Source organism: Saccopteryx leptura, chromosome 3 (genome assembly GCF_036850995.1).
Source record: "Saccopteryx leptura isolate mSacLep1 chromosome 3, mSacLep1_pri_phased_curated, whole genome shotgun sequence".
NCBI lineage: Eukaryota > Metazoa > Chordata > Mammalia > Chiroptera > Emballonuridae > Saccopteryx > Saccopteryx leptura.
In genome coordinates this window covers 248,185,751-248,203,850 of record NC_089505.1, presented here as the reverse complement: position 1 = coordinate 248,203,850, position 18,100 = coordinate 248,185,751, and the positions used below count along the sequence as shown (strand labels likewise).

At 44.9% G+C, this 18,100-nt stretch overlaps 1 protein-coding gene across 1 annotated transcript in view; it reads left to right on the top strand.

Annotated features, from left to right (window-relative positions):
- The window catches only part of ANTXR1 (ANTXR cell adhesion molecule 1), a 245,495-nt gene that overhangs the window by 125,958 nt on the left and 101,437 nt on the right, over window positions 1-18,100 (top strand). Inside the window, exon 13 of the mRNA XM_066378086.1 lies at window positions 12,172-12,267. Within this exon, the coding sequence (XP_066234183.1) occupies window positions 12,172-12,267 (96 nt within the window). The remainder of the gene's footprint in view (window positions 1-12,171; window positions 12,268-18,100) is intronic.

Below are 18,100 nucleotides of genomic sequence, written 5' to 3'. Positions count from 1 at the left end.
TAATGATGGCTTATCTAAGTCCTTCTGGTATTAACAATATAAAGCGTAAAGTCATAAGATTTATAGCAAACTAGATTTTATATCCAAATGATTGCTACTCCTTCAAAATATTTATCTTGGAAGGTCCTATCCTTTCTCCAGCAGCACTGTCATTGTTCCAACTGTCTTCTGAACTCCTGCTCTGAAATCGCTGTAACCTTGAAGGCACAGTATTTGAATATCTTCACTAAGGCAATAAGAGAACATCCTCATCGTTTTATTTTGAAACAAACCCAAAAGTTGTAGGTATGATGAATAATGCACAGTGGGTTATCAATCCTTGGTGGAAAACAAAGCATGACTAAGAAGGTGCAAGATTTTCTCTGTGTGGCCTATAAAGTGGTTTCAAACACAGTTCCAAGGGAGGTGTTTCAGAATGGTTTGAGCAATGGCTACAGCACTGGGGAGTCTCAGTATCCAAAGCGGATAGTTTGGACTTAGACTTATTTGGCTGTGGGAGTTCTGCCATGTGCACTACACGGACAGCCTCATTACTTTCGCCATGCTTTTTTTTTTTAACTGTCTATTGGGATGACATTGATTCACAAAACTATACAAGTTTCAAGTGTACAACTCAACAAACTACCATCTGCCCACCACATCCCGTGCCCTCCGCCCCTAACAATGTCCCTTTTTGTCCCCATTTTCCCCCACCTCTGCCCACCTCTACCAAGCCCCCACCCCCTTCCCCTCTAGCAATCACCACCCTGTTGACTGTGCCTATGTGCTATGTATTTATATATGTGAGGGCTTTTTTGGCTAATACCTTCACTTTCATCCCCCTCCCCAACCTGTACCCCTGTCTCCGAGAGCTGTCAGACTGTTCCATTTCCACAAGAGCATAGGTCATTGTCACCTAATAATTTTTTTATACAGCCTACTTTATGAGTTAAGGAGTTTAATTTCCATCAAATTTATTCCCATTTCTCAGCCAGATCACCTCGCAGATAGCAAGAAAGAATCATAAAAAAAAAGAATAAATCATGTTTAATTATGTCTCACTCTTATTAATGTTTGATCAACTTTTGTGAAGGATATTAGACTTACCGTTGGAAAACTCCTTGGTCTTTTCTTCCCTTGACACCGGGATGGATTCTGAAGGCCTGTGGTTTCCCAAATATGCAACCTGGGATCACCCATCAACACCATAGCTTCGGTCAGAGTTAGCATGGTGTTCACAAGAATCAAATTCATTTACCTAGGCCAAGCTTTGGCTCATCACCAGGAACATGACCTGGGCAGGAGAGCGAAGGGAGAATGGAAAGGGAAGTCACATTTATTGAAGGATGGCCATGTGCCAGAGTCTCTACACATACCTTAACTCATGTAAGTATCAATTTAATCCTGAAAGTAGAAATGTCTCAATTTCATATATGTAGACAAAAGGAAGGTTAAGAGTGGTTTGGTAATTTATCTAAAGTCTACATATTAATAAGTGGAAAAATTGATATTTAGATCATCTTTTCCTGACTCCAAAGTCCAAGTTCTTTGTAGTAAAGGTGGCAAGCTGTTTAAAGTGATGGGCCATGGGGGGGGGGGGGGGGGACAGCATTGGGCAGCATTGGCTCCAGGGTCAGTTCTGCCACCTGCTAGCTGTAGAAAGTGTTAGCCTGCTACATTCTCATTTCCTTCAACTTAATACATAAATTGAGTGACTACTATGTTCTTCTTGTTGGAAAGGTTTTACTGTATCTCAAAGTTACAGAGATGAGTAGTGTCTCCTACGGGCTTATAGTTCAATGAGATAGACAAGCACATAATAATTTCTATAATATACAGTGGAGGCTAAGATAGAGACATAGTATAAAATGGGAGCACAAACTCAGAGTTCTGTAGTGTATTTACATGTCTCTGTTCCTCACCCAACTACAAGGTCTATGATTGCAGAGACCATGTTCATATTTAATGTCAGTGCTTATAGAGGACCTAGCCCATAGTAAGCTTTCAACAAATATGTAAGGTTTGAATGAATCAGGTGGTGCCTGACCTAAGACTTGAAAGATGAGACGGTTAACCAAGCAATAAAGGGAAGAAAATGTTTCAGGGAAAGAACATGAGAACAGTGAGGTGTGTACATGGAACTATATGGGTTTAGTTTTGTCAAAGCACAGAGTGTAAGGAAGGAGGTGGTGGGAGAGGACATTGGAGAAAAAAGAGAGAGGCTGATTGTGAAAGATCTTGTGTGGCTTTAGGACTCTTGTACCTAGGGGTCCATAAGTGGATTCAGGGGATTTGATGAACCTCCCCCCTCCAAATAATCATTATCAAAGTGTGTGAGTTTGTGTGTAAATGTAAATGTGTACTCTGAGGAAGGAGTGTATCACTGTCATCAAATTCTCAGATGTGAAGAACTCCTACAAACAATGAAGTTAAAGAGTTCCTGGGTGGGCAGAGCTAGCAGAATAACATTGTAGACAGCTGAGCCCAGATTTACGGAGGATGGAAGTCAGGTTAGCAAGAATGGTGGTGAAGAAACCAGGGAAGCAATAACTGAAACTATTCAGGAAAGAAATCACAGGATTCTAAACCTAAACAATGATGTTGGAGATAGAGTAGACAGGGGCAGATTCAAGGTGTACTCAGGAATTCGAAGGAGCAGATGTACTGACAAAGGGTATAACGTCAGGGAGGAGAGAGGAAGTGAAAGAAAACTCAGATTAACTCCAGGTTTCCAATTTGGGTTGATAAGTAGGACTATTGAATGAAGGAAAAAGAAACAGCAGGTTTTAAAGGGAAAACAATGAGCTCAGTTTGAACTGAGTGTGAAGTATAGGACTTATGGGACAGTTGAATGACCCTGATTCTGACCCTGAAGCATAAGGAGAGATCTAAGCAAGAGAGAGAAATTTAAGTCATCAATATCTAGATGAGAGTTTAAACTGTTTAAACTAGGAAAGGAAATGAGAGCCTAGGGGAAGTTTTAGAAAGAAAAGACCAGATGGACCAAGAGTGCACCCGTGACCTGCACAACACCGTAAATGTACTAAATGCCACTGAACTGTACACTTAAAAACTGGTTAGAATGGCAAATTGTGTCTGTGTGTGTGTGTGTGTGTGTGTGTATACATATATATATATATTTTTTTTTTTTAACCATAATTTTTAAAGGGTGGGGAGGGGGCAGGGAGTAGATAAACACTGCAGGCCAAATAAAAAGTACCCACTTCTCAAAAAAGAAAAATGAAAGTGGATCTATGGGGCATACCAACATTTAAAGGACTGCATACAAGGAGAAGCCCGTGGGGAAGGTGGACGAGGAATAATCTGAGATAGGAGAAAGGGCTGGGGAGAGCACCATCACAGATGCAGGGGAATACAACTCCAATAAAATACAGGGTGGAGAAGTTAGAATCACTAAGGCTGCTTCCAGAAATAACAGTCAGAATATATGAGCTCTGGGAGAGAGAGAATTTTGGTCTCTGGACTTGCTCTTCCAGAACTTCTCAACAGCAATAAAATGACTTAAATTTCATCTTTCAAAATAACACTTGCCCATGCTCTGCCAGTTTTGTCTGGACAGGAAACAGAGCTCAGACCAGCTGCTGAGGATGGTTCTAAATTCCACTTGAGAGCACTGGAATGTGACGCCTCCAGTGCCAGCCCCGCCCTGGGCCCTGGGAGGGGGAGAAGCGCCCGGAGCAGAGGCAGGCACAGCGGAGCCTCCAAGCCCCCTCCTCCTGGGGCTGACACTCCTGGCTGCTCAGAGATAGGTCTCCTGTCTGAGCAGGACGAGTCAACACGTTCCTAGCCCCTTTATCTCTACATGCTTCCCTCTCACCTGGTGGCTTCTTTGGTCTTTAGACCAAGCAGGTTGCTATGAAATCACAAGGTCATAGACGGGAGCTGCCTCTGACTCGAGACTCTTTTTCTTGAGGCCTTTTTCCAACACTGCTTCAATACCAGAGAGAGTGATGGGCGGAGAGGGAGGAAGAGGGACCCGGGGCCTATCGCGGAGCAGACCTGCCTAGTGTCATCTGGGCTGCCCGGTACCATCCTCATTTACTAACTGAATCCAGGAAAACAGCATTGCCAACTTGAAGAAAATTTTCTGTTGTAATTTTTGGCAGAGTTTGGCTATTATTCCTTCAATGTGGCAGAATAAACCTAATTTATTCTTTCGTGTTAAATGTTTAAAAGATAGTCTAATCATGTGAAATACCTTGAGTATCTTCAGTAATTCGGTGCTAATGTTCAGAATCTGCCAAACTGAGCGTAGAACTACGACAAGCCCGCTACCTACCCGTGAAGGCTCTCATAACACCAAGTATTTCGAGTATACTCTTGTCAAAAAGTAATTGCTACAATTACCAGGACCCATCCTGGGGTAAGTTAAAGTAAGAGATATTGGAGCCACAGTAGTGCGGGGCAGTAAAGCATGTGATAAGCAGAAATGAGACCCCAAAAAGTGGTAGATGAAGGCCTTTATTATTGTGGGCTGGAGACTGTGGCTGAGTGTGGCAGCAAGTGGGCTGGAAACAGATGCCCCAAATTAAATAGACTCAGCAGCCTCCTTGCAGAAACAAGGCCTGTCTGGGGAAAACTTATAACCAGGGGCATAGTTACCAGGTGTCTAATAGAGCTCCAGCTTCAGGAATCTTCATTCGTATTTTCTAAGGCCCCAGGAGAAGCCCTTATTTCACATTCGAATTTTCAAGTTCTTTGTCTTAAAAGAGCCCCCTTAAAGTTATATAAGCATCAGGCACCAAAAAACATTTGCCTGCATAGAACTGAAGACGACAGCCCCTGCTCCCCATGGACAGCAGGTCCCAGCAGGCATGATTGACTCCAGCCTTATCAACTGAATCAGTAAAGGGGAAGAGGAAGTCCTGGGTGTACATGTAGGATGCCCTCAACGTGAAGGACACACAGGAGTTGGGGAAGATCGTCCCCTTCTTAACTGAGACTGTCATCTGGACAGAACTGCAGACACTTCCTTGGTTCCGTAATGGGCCCCTGCCTGGGCATCAGGCTGAATCTCACTCCAGACTTTGAGATGGAGGATTTCACAAATTTTCTTTAAGTTGAGCTTCCCCTGCAGCCTCCCACTAATTCCTCTCCATTTTCTACTGCTGCCTTCACCATGGCAACCCAAAACCAAAAGCAGCAGCCATGCCTGACGCTCTATCGCCCAGAGGCCTGGCTCTCCCCTGCCCCGCTGCAGGCAGGCCCAGACAAGATCCCTCCCCCCTGAGCCATGCATCAGAAATCTAAAATTACTTAGAAACCTACCAAGGAAGATATGCTTTCATTATTCGAGTTTCCAAATAGCTACCCTTGAATACAATGCCTCCTTGTTTTAAAAAGTATGCCCTCACTGGGTGAGCCGGGAGCAGAGAGCTGTCCTTTCCAGCCAGACAGCCTTGGTGGAAGGTCACCCTAACAACCAGCACCCTGGAGGGAGCAGCGATAGGGGAGTCCTGCCCTCCTGTTGAACATTCCGTGTCTGCACACCCAACAGCAGGCCTCTGCGAAAGCACATTATACCGCAGCATTTGCTAGGAGAAAAAAGGCATAACTCTTTATTGAAGAAAAGGGGAGATGCCCCCCCCACCCTGAACTAGAAGATGTACCACCTTGGGCTGCTTGCTTTGCCACACGTGTCCTCTCAGCTGTAGTCACACACCCCAGAACCCCCACCTCTTGTCAAAAAAGTTTTTTTAATTAAAGGGTTGTATTGATCATTTTTTTAATTTACTTTTTGAAACAAAATAAGAATTTAACTTGTGATGGTATTTAGGCTATTGGGAAAATAACAATGATAAGGATCAATCTTTGGTTTTTTATCTGCAGTATTTTTCCCCTCAGAAATCTTTTTCAAGGGTTTCTGGTGAATTGCATGCAGGGACTCTCCAGCCTTGCGGGTGTCAGACTGAGAATTTGCTGGACAAGTCAGTTTCTGTTCTCGCTTTGTGTCCCAAAACCAGGTCTGTGCAGATTCCCTCTTCAAGCTCCTCCTCCAGGGCCTGGAATGGGGGTCTGTTTCCAGGCCTGCGGGCAGGCTCAGACTGAACTTGTGAGTGAGTTCTTGGAAGCCGCCTCACTCCCTGAGACAAGGCCTGGGCAGGCACAGTTCCATACGAGGGACCACAGACTTCAGTGTCTTCACCCAGCCCTGTGGTGGGGACTGCGTGGGCCTGGGAGTCTCTCCAGTCCTGACCAGCCCTTGCCCAGGGATGTCACAGGCCGAGCCACACACAGGTCCTGAGTTAGGCTGAGAGCAGCAGTGAACCCATGACCCTCCTGGGCTCTGATTCAGGAAGAAACTTTGAGGACCAGGTTTCAGTTAGCCCAGGGTGTGCCAACACACAGTGAGCTGGGACACGGAGGGACAAGTCAGAGGCCAGAGCCCAGGGGACCAAACAGTTTGCACCAGAGCAGGAAGGAGGATGGAGCCCAGGGCAGAGCCACGTTCTTTGGCACCAGGCTGTGCTCTGTAGGTTCTAGAAAACTCCACGAAGGCTTTCCCACCACTGGCAAAGCCTACTTCTTAGCACCCAAGAAGGGCTCTTCGTCTTGGGACTTGGTGAAGATGCAAAGGAACTGGTTTAGAATAACTGAGCTATTTTCACGAGTAAAGCAAATGCCGTTTACTAAGCCATGCCAGTGTGTATGTGTTTCTACACTACATGCTGATATATATTCAACAGGCAAGAGAAAGCCATCCTTACACAAGTTGTCAGTCTTTCTTCACATGGTTATTGATTGAAACTCCAAGCCAAGCTTATGGTTACAGGAAAAGCAGGGTTTGCTATGGTCCCCATCTCTTTCCAACTTCATTGTGAAGTTTACTTTCTCCCATGTGACACATGGTCCACACTGGGCCATCTGGGTGAACTTCCTCCCACTGGAGAGGAGGCAGGGATTACAAACAGTTTCAGTCTCTCGTGTACCTGCTTAAAGTGTAGTCTTTAAAGTACAGATTATTTCTTAAATGAATTTTTATAACTCTGACATACTAGTGTGATGGTTAAATGAGAGGGCAACGAGGTTCCAAAATCAAACTATAAGGATTCAAGTCCCAGTTTTGCAACATTGAAATTGCATGCATATAAAAATATGTTTGTGACCCTGGCCGGTTGGTTCAGTGGTAGAGTATCGGCCCAGGGTATGGATGTCCTGGGCTCGATTCCCAGTCAGGACACACAGGAGAAGCAACCATCTGCTTCTCCAATCCTCCCCCTCTCCCTTTTCTCACTCTATCTCTCTCTTCCTCTCCCATAGCCTTGGCTCAGTTGGAGCAAGTTGGCCCTGGGCGCTGAGGATGGTTCCATGGCCTCACCTCAGGTGCTAAAATAGCTCGGTTGCCAAGCAACAAAGCAATGGCTGCAGATGGGCAGAGCATCTCCAGTAGGGAGTTTGCCAGGTGGATCCCAGTCTGGGCACATGTGGAGTTTGTCTCTCTGCCTCCCTGCTTCTCACTTAAGAAAAATTAATATAGCCCTGGCCGGCTGACTCAGTGGTAGAGCATCAGCCCGGTTTTGATTCCTGTCTAGGGCACACAAGAGAAGTGCCCATCTGCTTCTTTACCCCTCCCCCTCTCCTTTCTCTCTATCTCTCTCTTCTCCTCCTGTAGCCAAGGCTCCCTTGGAGCCAAGTTGGCCTGGGCACTGAGGATGGCTCCATGACCTCTGCCTTAGGTGCTAGAGTCACTCTGGTTGCAACAGAAAATTGGCCCAGATAGGCAGAGCATCGCCCCTTGGTGGGCATGCCAGGTGGATCCCGGTCGGGTGCATATGAGTGTGTCTCTCTGCCTCCCCACTTCTCACTTCAGAAAAATACAAAATAATAATAATAATAATAATAATAATAATAATATGTGTGTGTGTGTGTGTAAACTGTTTGTGGTAAGTTACGTACCTTCACTGAGTCTCCATTTTCCTTACCTGCAAAAAGGGGGCAACGGTCCCTACAAGGCTCATTTAATTAAATGAAATAATGCATGAACAGAATTTTGCATAATCCCAGGAATGTGGATAGTACACAATAACAGTTAGTTGGTATTAGTAAAATCAGTAGTGAACACATCCATGAAAATGCAAGAGTTTTGGAAGGAGCCACTCTGTAAAATGTCATTCTAAAAGATGTGGGCAGAACTACAGCAGCTCTTCACCTGAGCCTTTGACCCTCAATCTTTCCCCCCTCAGGTCCATACTCGAGTGTCAACAGCTGCTTCCCAAGAAACAAATCCTATTACAGTGCCCCAAGTTAAATCCATCAAGGATCCCCCTGGGCTCAGGACAGAAGCCATGCTGCTCAGCTTGGCTTGCATGGCCTCTCACAGTGGGAACCCCACCTTCCTTTCAGCCCCATGCCCTGAATTCTGTGTTTGCCTTTCTGTTCAGGAATGCCAATCTCTCCTTGGCCTTGCAGGAGAGCTCCAGTGTCACTTCTGTGAAGTGCTAGTTCCCAGGCACTTGGATCTTAGCACTTGCAAAGAGCAATAGTCTGCTGGTTAAACCTGTGGGCTGTGGAACTAAACCGCCCAGGCTGAAATTCTGGTTTCTCCTTGTGACCTTAGGCAAGATTTTTCACCTGTCCTTGCCTTTTCATCTGTAGGACTGAAAAAAAATAATGGTATTGAATTCATAAGGTTGTTGATGAGAATTGAATGAGCTAAAATATAGAAAGCATGTTAGTACAAGAAAAGAACATCCCTAACACACAGTGCTTGTAACTATACCAATAACCGTTATTATTATCATTGTCATTATTATTATTCCACCAGAATGGAAGCTCTTTAAGCATAGAGACTATTTTGTTTACTGCCTGGCACCTGAGAGGTGCTGGGTATACAGCAGTTGGATAACTCACAACCCCTCGCCTATGATTAGTTGTTTATATATCTCCCCAGTAGAGCGTGAACACCTTGGTTCTGTCTAATCAATCTTACACCCCAGAGATCTACTCAGTGGCACAGAACAGATCCTCAATAAACATTTGCTGAAGGAACACAGGAATGAACCTCTTAGGTTGTGTGTACATGTTATCTCCTAGTAAAACTAATTAGCTTTAGGTCTAAATTTATCAAAAATTTGTGTCCTTTGTTTGATAATGCTCTTTTGCACTATCCTTGTCTCCCTCACTCTTAATCATTACACTAGACTAGAGTATAATGGTGGCTGGAAGGTCTTGAATACCAGGCAGTGCATTTGAGAGCTTTATCGGGGGAGAGGAGATTGTCTCTAGAGCAGCAGAAATTCTTCCAGAAGTGCCTGCCCTGGGCACTTCCACTCCCCCAGTGCCCCTCACTGCATCTACCCCTTCCTGAGTCCCACATGTCCTCCAATATGCCAAAGAAAACTGTGGTTCATAAGGAACAGACCAAGCCTGGCCGGAGAACTGCCAAAGGCATTTTTGTCCGAATCCAGGATGTCTTCCCCCACCCTGTGCAGAAGCCTCTGCTCTCCCCTTGTGGGCCAGGTCCTTCACCCCACACTTCACAGAAAACCTTCTCCTCCTTCCAGAAGGAAATTTAAATATTTCTCCATGATACTTCAGCTTTTCTGCTTCTGTACCTAAAGTGAAATATAAAATCAGGAGATTTTATATAAATCAGGGGAGATTGTATCATATATAATGTGAGTAAAATGTAGTCTGTAGTCTTCACTTCATTATAATTCAATACTAAAAGAGCACTGTTTTATAAGCCTCTCAGTAACCCAACCCGCTTATTATTCCAAGAGCAAACAGATTCATGACCTGAAATAGCCACCATGTTTTCTGGCATGGGGAAACAGAGGGAAGGTGAGCTCAAAGTTTGGACATGGTAGCTTTCTCTTCCCAATAGCCCAGCCACGTCTGCTTCCATCTCACAGCTCGTTTTATCCTCACGTCAGTGCAGTGAGGCAACTGAGGTTCAGCATCTCCATTGCATGGGCACGGAATGTAGAGACTGAGAGGTCAACAGAGTTGTCCTTAACTAACAATAAGTTTGGAAAACATGAGTGATTTCTTTGTGTCATGCCTGAGAGCAACGCTCTCTTCTGTAGCTCATGCATAAGTGTTGCGGGTAAAAGCATCCTCTCCACCATGACCGTGTCCTGCTGGCCCTGTGCGCTCTCCCCCGCACTGCCCAGCCCTGCACCTGCACTTGTGAGGCTGCAGCTCTCTGGGGGGCCAGTCTGGCATTCCGAACCTTGGCTTGGTGGGAGCTGGAGTATGTAGTTCCCTGGCTTTTTGGATAAAGACATTCCAGGCAGGAAGAGCTGCCTTTAAACAGCTCCCAGTTGGCCCTGCTGAGCACACAGAGTGGGAGTGAGTTGTGTTCCTGCTCTGTCATTCACCTGCTGTGTTACCCTGCACAGGCCACCCAACTCTCCTCCTCTGTAAATGGGGGCCCAGGGGCAGCTTTGAGAATCTGATTGTGCTGTGACTTGTCTTCCCTGAAGACACATACACAAAAAGTCTTTGGTGTCATCTCAGAAGGGTCACAACTTTTTATCCATTTTAGCCCAGGTGGATGCCCCATTGGTCCACTGACCCTGTTAAGAACCTCTGGGCTAGGTGAGTTCTGACATTAAAAGGAGGAGTCCCAATGAAGATTTTTAAAGTACAACTTAAGTAGTTTATTTCCTCATTATATGTTAAAAAACATTTATATATATATATATATATATATATATATAAATGTTTAATATATATATGGATTTTTAGCCTGACCAGTGGTGGTGCAATGGGTAAGCATTGACCTGGGACTCTGAGGGACCTCATTCGATATGCCAAGGTCGCCAGCTAGAGCACGGGATTGTCAACATGATCTCAAGTCTCTGGCTTGAGTCCAAAGTTTCTGGATTGAAGCCCAAGGTCACTGGCTTGAGCAAGGGGTCACTGGCTCGAGATAGGTAGGTAGGTAGGTAGATAGATAGATAGATAGATAGATAGATAGATAGATAGATAGATTTAAAAAAAAAGAAGAAAAATACCAGAAACACACAACCAGCAAAACTACTATTAATATTTTAGTAAATATCTCTGTCTTTCTTTCTCTCTCATTCTTGACATACACATACATAAATCCATTAATTATATCAGGAGTGTTGTCTCATGTCATTTAAATATTATTTGAAAGCATAATGTCTACATGGTAATTGAATTTGAATGCATGGTACTTCTACAATGTATTATTTTGCAATTCCCTAATTGTTAGGTTTTCCTTTTATTATTATTATCTGTATAGAGATACCTGATTATTTTCTTGGGCTAAAAGTGAAATTGCCAGCATTACTGAAAAGGAATACCTTTAACAATTAATACCCATGATGGTAAGCCCCTTGACACCAACTGTCCCGAAAGTCATACCCATTTCCACTCCCAGTAGCCAGGAAGGGGGTGAGGTTGGAGGACACTTGAATCTGACCCCAGACTACCAACACCAAGTAGGATCTCTGTTTGCCAAAAGTCAACAACTGTCTCAGGCCCCAGCAATCATGCCTATCTTCAGGGCTGGCCTAGGCATGTTTTGAAGTGGCTGTCATTGGCCTGGGCTGCCTGCTTTGCCCCTGGCTCTCACATTCCATGTGATCTGTCTGCAGCAGGGACTCAGCCGCCACACCCTTCCCTCCCAGGCTCAGCAGCAGCCGCTTCATCCACCACTCTCTGCAGTCGCCCACCTTTCATTGCTTCCTATCAGCAAGCAGCTCTGGACTCACCTCAGGAATGGTTCTGTGCCTTTATGTACAGTGGTTCTGGAGAGCAGGCTGACTCCCGAGCAGAGCTCTCCCGAATCCAGCACAGGTGGTGGCAGACCCAGGATCTGGGCAGCTGTCACTGGGCAGAGGGTGATGGTCCAGACGCAGTGGTAGGCCACTTCAGTGCCCAGGTGTGTGGGCAGCCACTTGCTCTGTCTCTTGCAGGGTTGGTCTTTCAGAACATTGCTCAAAGGAAGAGCAATGCCTCACTGAGAAAATGAATCTATTTCTCATTAGAACTGGCTTCATAAAGTGGGTTGCCCAGAATGATGGGCAGAAGTTCAACAATTTGCTTGACAAGTTATGCTCTTTTTGGGTCTTCAATCTACATATAGGTGGTGGGAGGGGGGAGACAATGGGTGGTGCCTTGCCCCGCCCTGAGCTGGCATGCCTGGTGCACACATGGCCTGCCCGTGGCTGACCACCCTTTCCCTTGGCCTTGCAGTCCGATGGCTCCATCCTGGCGATCGCCCTGCTGATCCTGTTCCTGCTCCTGGCCCTGGCTCTCCTCTGGTGGTTCTGGCCCCTCTGCTGCACTGTGGTAAGTGCCCAGAGCTCCTACTCCTGACTCAGGCCTCAGGCCACTCAATGCAAAGGGCGACACAAAGTTAACAGAACTATGAGTAGAATAGGGTGACAAAAGTCTGTGTAAAGATTGAGGACAACCTTGTATTGTTTATACAATTTATACAAAACTGGCGTAAACTAACATTGCTCAGCTACCTATCCTGTAGGTAGGCCAGCTGACGTGGCTGATCTGGTTTTGGTGCTTAGGAAGGATCCACAGAAGATGGTAAGTGACGAGTGTTGTTTGACATGTAATAAACATATATGCATGTGTATGTGCATACAGCCCCCCACACACACACACACTGTTGAGTTGCCCTAGCTGATACTCTCCCAACGCCACCTGGTTTTAGCAACTGCTCAGCCCACCAGAAAGAATGCCTCAGGGCTCTTTATTTTTTACAATAAAGGGTGATGCCTGCCTTTATTACTTTTAGCTAACATTTACAAGACACACTCACTGAATGTCCGGCACTGGTCTAAGCACTTTGGCTACAAGATTAAGGAGAACCTGCCTTCTCCTCATTCTCCTCATCTGGAACCACTGCATAGCTCTGACCAATGTCTCCATGAATAGCTTAGGGCCTGGAATAAGCCACTATCATCTGCCATGCCCAAATGGCACATGCCTGTTTATCAATTTCTATTCCCTGGCCCCTAGACTAGGAAGAACCCCAAATAATATAGCAAATGAAGAAGACGAAAAAACATTTGGCTGTCATGTGTCTAGTTCTAGTGAGTGCCCTTTATACAATGTCATATCATACGCAATATAGCCCAGGTGAGCTTGACCGTGCCAACTTCCATTTCCTGTGTCTTAGTTCTTCCGAGGAGGGTTCTGAGGGGGGAAATTAACAGTGAGTGTCTCCAGCCAGGAGCTTGTCCCATGTTATCTCTGACACTCCGGCACTCAGCACCCTGTGCAGGGGGTCTCACATCTGTATGTAGAACTGAGCTGAACAAGGACGTAAACTCAGTGCTGGACGTGTGAAGGAGCGGGAAGGGGCTTCGAGTGACATTTTAAAGAGGTGGTAAATGAAGGAGATGAAAAACTCAGCCAGAAGGCGCAGTCACGTGGCAGGAACTTCTGGAAAGAAAGAGGCTCTTGCATCAACAGAAGCCTCTGGGCATTGAGGGAAAGAGATGACTTCTAGCAGACAGGATGTGTGTGTGCTGGGAACGGTCCAGGACAGGCGCAAGTCTCCGGTCAATTATTGCAATCCAGACTGGACTCATTTCACCAAGATTTTAAACTGATCCTTACCATAGCAGCCCCAAGAGTTAAATGTTGTTTTAAATACTTGAAGCTGCATTGCCATTTTACTTTGAGAAGGAAAAAAGGCATATTTTCAAGTCTGGAATTTTGGAGAGGAAAACCTTGTAGTGATCTGTCAAAGAAGGGGGTGGCCAAGGTTGGTGATGCTAGCAGCAAGCAGTGAAACCGGGGCTTCTATTGTAATAGGCATCAGTCTTGTTCACCTAGTCTCTCTGATTATTAAAATCAGTCACCTCTGGGCAAGGACAAGTAGAAACAATAAAACAGCCAAGCAGGGCCTCCCCACTTAACCAGCTATGTGATCTTGGGCAATTTACTTAACCTCTCTGTGCCCTAGTTTCCTCATCTGTATAGTAAAGACAACAAGAGTACCAACCTCATAGGTAGATGGCAAAGAGTTATATACCAGTACATATATAGAAACACTTTGCACATAGCAAGTGCTGTGTATTATCACTATTAATATTTTAAAGTATTTAATAGGAATATATTACTGTATTGTGTAGCATTCAATTTATATTGGTAAGAAATCTATTTTTTCCAGCTTAATTGAGATATAATTGACTCACACTACCTTGTGTAGGTTAAGATGTAGCACATAACATGATATTTGTATATATTGCATAATGATCACCACAATAAGTTTAGTTAACATTCATCACCTCAGAGTTACAAATTTTTTCCTTGTGATGAAAACTTTTAAGATCTACTCTCAGCAACTGTCCAATAAACAGTACGTATTATTAACTAAGTCATCATGTTGTACATTACATCCCCAGAACTTGTTTATAACTGGAAATTTGTATCTTTGCATGACCTTCACCCCCTCCTCCCACCTTCTATCCCCCTGCCTCTGGCAACCACAAATCCTATCTGTGTTCCTGTTACTTCATTTTATTACTTTTAGATTCCATATATATGAGATCATACAGTATTTGTATTTGTTTTTCTCTGTCTTACTTATTTCACTTGAAATAATGCCCTCAGGTTCCATTCATATCGTCACACGTAGCAGAATTTCTTTCTTTTTTTTTATAGCTAAGTAGTATCACATTGTTTATATATATTATGTATGTGCAACGCATATAATAGTATTACATTGTTTATCTATATTATATTATATATAAATCACATTTCCTTTATCCATTCCTCTGGCCAACACTTAGGTTGTTTTCATGTCTTGGCTAATAATGAAATGAACATGGGGTACAGAAGATAGTGATTGTATTTCCTTTGGATAAATACCCAGAAGTGGAATTGCTGGGTCATGTGGTGGTTCTATTTTTAATTTTATGAGGAACGTCCATACTGCTTTCCACAGCGGCTGCACCAGTCTGCATCCCCGCCAGCAGTGCACAGGGTTCCCTTTGCTCCACCGCCTCGCCAGCTTCTGTTATCTCTTGTCCTCATGATGAGGTGATATCTCATGGTGGTTTTTATTTGCAGGGAAATGTCTCTTTTTTTTTTTTTTTTTTTATTGTATTTATTTTTAATGGGGTGACATCAGTAAATCAAGATACATATATTCAAAGATAACATGTCCAGGTTATCTTAAAGTTCAATTATGTTGCATACCCATCACCCAAAGTCAGATTGTCCTGTCACCCTCTATCTAGTTCTCTTTGTGCCCCTCCCCCTCCCCCTTCCCTCTCCCTCTCCTCCCTCCCCCCGTAACCACCACACTCTTATCAATGTCTCTTGGTCTCACTTTTATGTTCCATCTATGTATGGAAAAATGCAGTTCCTGGTTTTTTCTGATTTACTTATTTCACTCCGTATAATGTTGTCAAGGTCCCACCATTTTGCTATAAATGATCTGATGTCATCATTTCTTATGGCTGAGTAGTATTCCATGGTGTATATGTGCCACATCTTCTTTATCCAGTCATCTATTGATGGGCTTTTTGGTTGTTTCCATGTCCTGGCCACTGTGAACAATGCTGCAATGAACATGGGGCTGCATGTGTCTTTAGAAGTCAATGTTTCTGAGTTTTTGGGGTATATACCCAGTAGAGGGATTGCTGGGTCATAAGATAGTTCTATTTTCAGTTTTTTGAGGAACCACCATACTTTCTTCCATAATGGTTGTACTACTTTACATTCCCACCAATAGTGGATGAGGGTTCCTTTTTCTCCACAACCTCTCCAACATTTGCTATTACCTGTCTTGTTAATAATAGCTAATCTAACAGGTGTGAGGTGGTATCTCATTGCAGTTTTGATTTGCAGGAAATGTCTCTTGTTGTCATATTCAAAATATTTTTCAACGAATTTATCTGGTTAAGTCCATGTTGCTTTGAAAAGTAGCCAGAATGTCTTAATGTGGCCTGATTTTGTAAGTCCTAAAGGATTTCTTTACAAGGAAGGCCCTGGAGATTAATTTTCTCTTTATGATGTCTATAAAAAGTGTCCTCACCCTTATTTCTGAAAGCTGGTTAGATTTCTGATGCTTGGTGTACCCCAAACCAAATTTATCTCTCACTTCCTTGATGAGTGATGGTGCTCTACAGGGGACAGGATAAAATCATGTGCTTTTTTAAAGGGAATGTGTGGGATAGATGCCAGATATCAACACACACACACACACACACACACACACACACACACACACACACACACTCCCCAAGGATCCTGGTTCAGAAATACAAGAAATATCTCTCTCCCAAGTGACAGCATCCCTCACCACAGTTTTGGAACAAAGCAGGGGGTTCCTTGTAAAATGATGGTCCTGAAACCTTCCTCTGTCACTCTTCCCACCATGTCCCAAGTGTAGAAAAGGCCCCATGACCTAGTACCAAAGCTGCTTCTCAGGCTGGAAACTAGCCAGAAAGCAAAAAGGGCCTGTGAAATGTAGGGTACATGAAGTTTGTCTCTGCTGTGTCTCTGCCTTCCCTTTCTGCAAAGTTCTTTCCATGAGTGATATTCAAAATATTTAATTACCCCAGTCCCAAGGCCCCCAATCCCAATTCCAACTAAGTCAAACATTAGCCATTTAGTTGCTTTGTGGAGAAAGAGTGGAGGGTTGTCCATGAAGTCCTACAGGGTGGCCAGGATAGAAGGCCAGGTATTCATATCTCTATTTACTAATCATAAAGACCATTTTAAAATGTAAAGACCAGCATGACCGGACCAGACATAGTGGTTACTGTGAGGCCTGCCCTCTGCCTCAGCATCCATTGGTTTCCTTCTGGCCCTGTCTGAAAGAAGAAATATGATGGGTCAGAGTGACTGCTGCTACCCACCACCTTTCCTATGGGACCCTACTCCTGTCTGGGCTCCTATCTTCCAGCCAGATGGAACCTAGGCTAACCTATTGCCTGCCTATCTATCATTAATGACCAATAGAGAGAGAGAGAGAGAGAGAGAGAATTGCCAGATCCTGGTTCCAAACCTTTTAGTGAGTCCTACCTCGGCCCTTGGTGTCTTTAGGTAAACCTTTGGCTTCTAAGGTTCCTGCATTTATTAGCCTGCCAACCCAGCAAGGCTGGTAGTTTGTATCAATATAACAGAGGCCATCACATCAGCAGGTAGCAAGACACTGACAGGTTCTGATTGGCAGTGGGCCCTGGCTCCTCCAAATGAAAACTGGGAGATGGAAGAAAGGCCCACGTGGTCTCTTCACCTGCGGAGTATGCTCATGAACACCTTCAGTTTCCAAACCCCTAGCTCTCCTGCCCTGCCCACCCTGACACCTAGACCCAGCAAGTACGTGTAGTCTCCTGTCCTGCTCCCAAGAGGCTAATCCCTGGAGAAGAGAGCTGCCCAGGCACGCTGATGGGGCCACTGCAACACTTCGGCGGCCTCTGGCATGCTCAGCAAGTTTTCCCCATCCTTCTGGAGCCTCCGATCTCATCCCCCCAGTGTCTCTCTCAGATGCTCGCCACTTTCCTGGAGACCCCTAATCTAGCTCCGGCCCTTTACTCTCAACACGCAGCCTGCTCTTCTGTCTCAGTGAGGAGGCAGAAGCTGTCCTGTTAGAGACCCTTCTGCTTCAAGTACCACATACGCTATGTCCTCCTCGAACATTTCTCCTCCAAAAGCATTGCCCCTTCACCCTCTCTTTCCACTGTGTTCTTCACTTTGTCCCCTCTCACTTTGTCTCTGCCTATGGTCTTTCCTTCCCACTGTCTTCCTTCCCTCCGCCTACAAAAGTGTGCCAGTCTCCTTCAACCTTTCAAAAAGGCCCGTACCTTATTTCTCCTTCAAGCTACTACTCTCTTCTCTCTCCTTCCTTTCATCTGCAAACTTCTTTGCAGACACGCCACAGTTCCTCCGATTCACTTCAGTTGAACCTGCTGCCTCCTTACTGCCGATGCCACGGTTTCTGCCGTCTGGCTCTTGCCAGCCAGTAGTCCCTGGGCAGTGGTCCCACTCACTTCTCGTTCTGTGTCAGCTCTTTCAGCTGTAGGCACTGCTGACCTCTCTCTCTGCTTCCCACTCCCTCCTCTCCAGGCTTCTGTGGACTCTTGTCCTGCATCCCTGTCCAGGTTTTTTCCTGTCTCCTTCATGGCCCTTCTTTCTTGTCCACCTC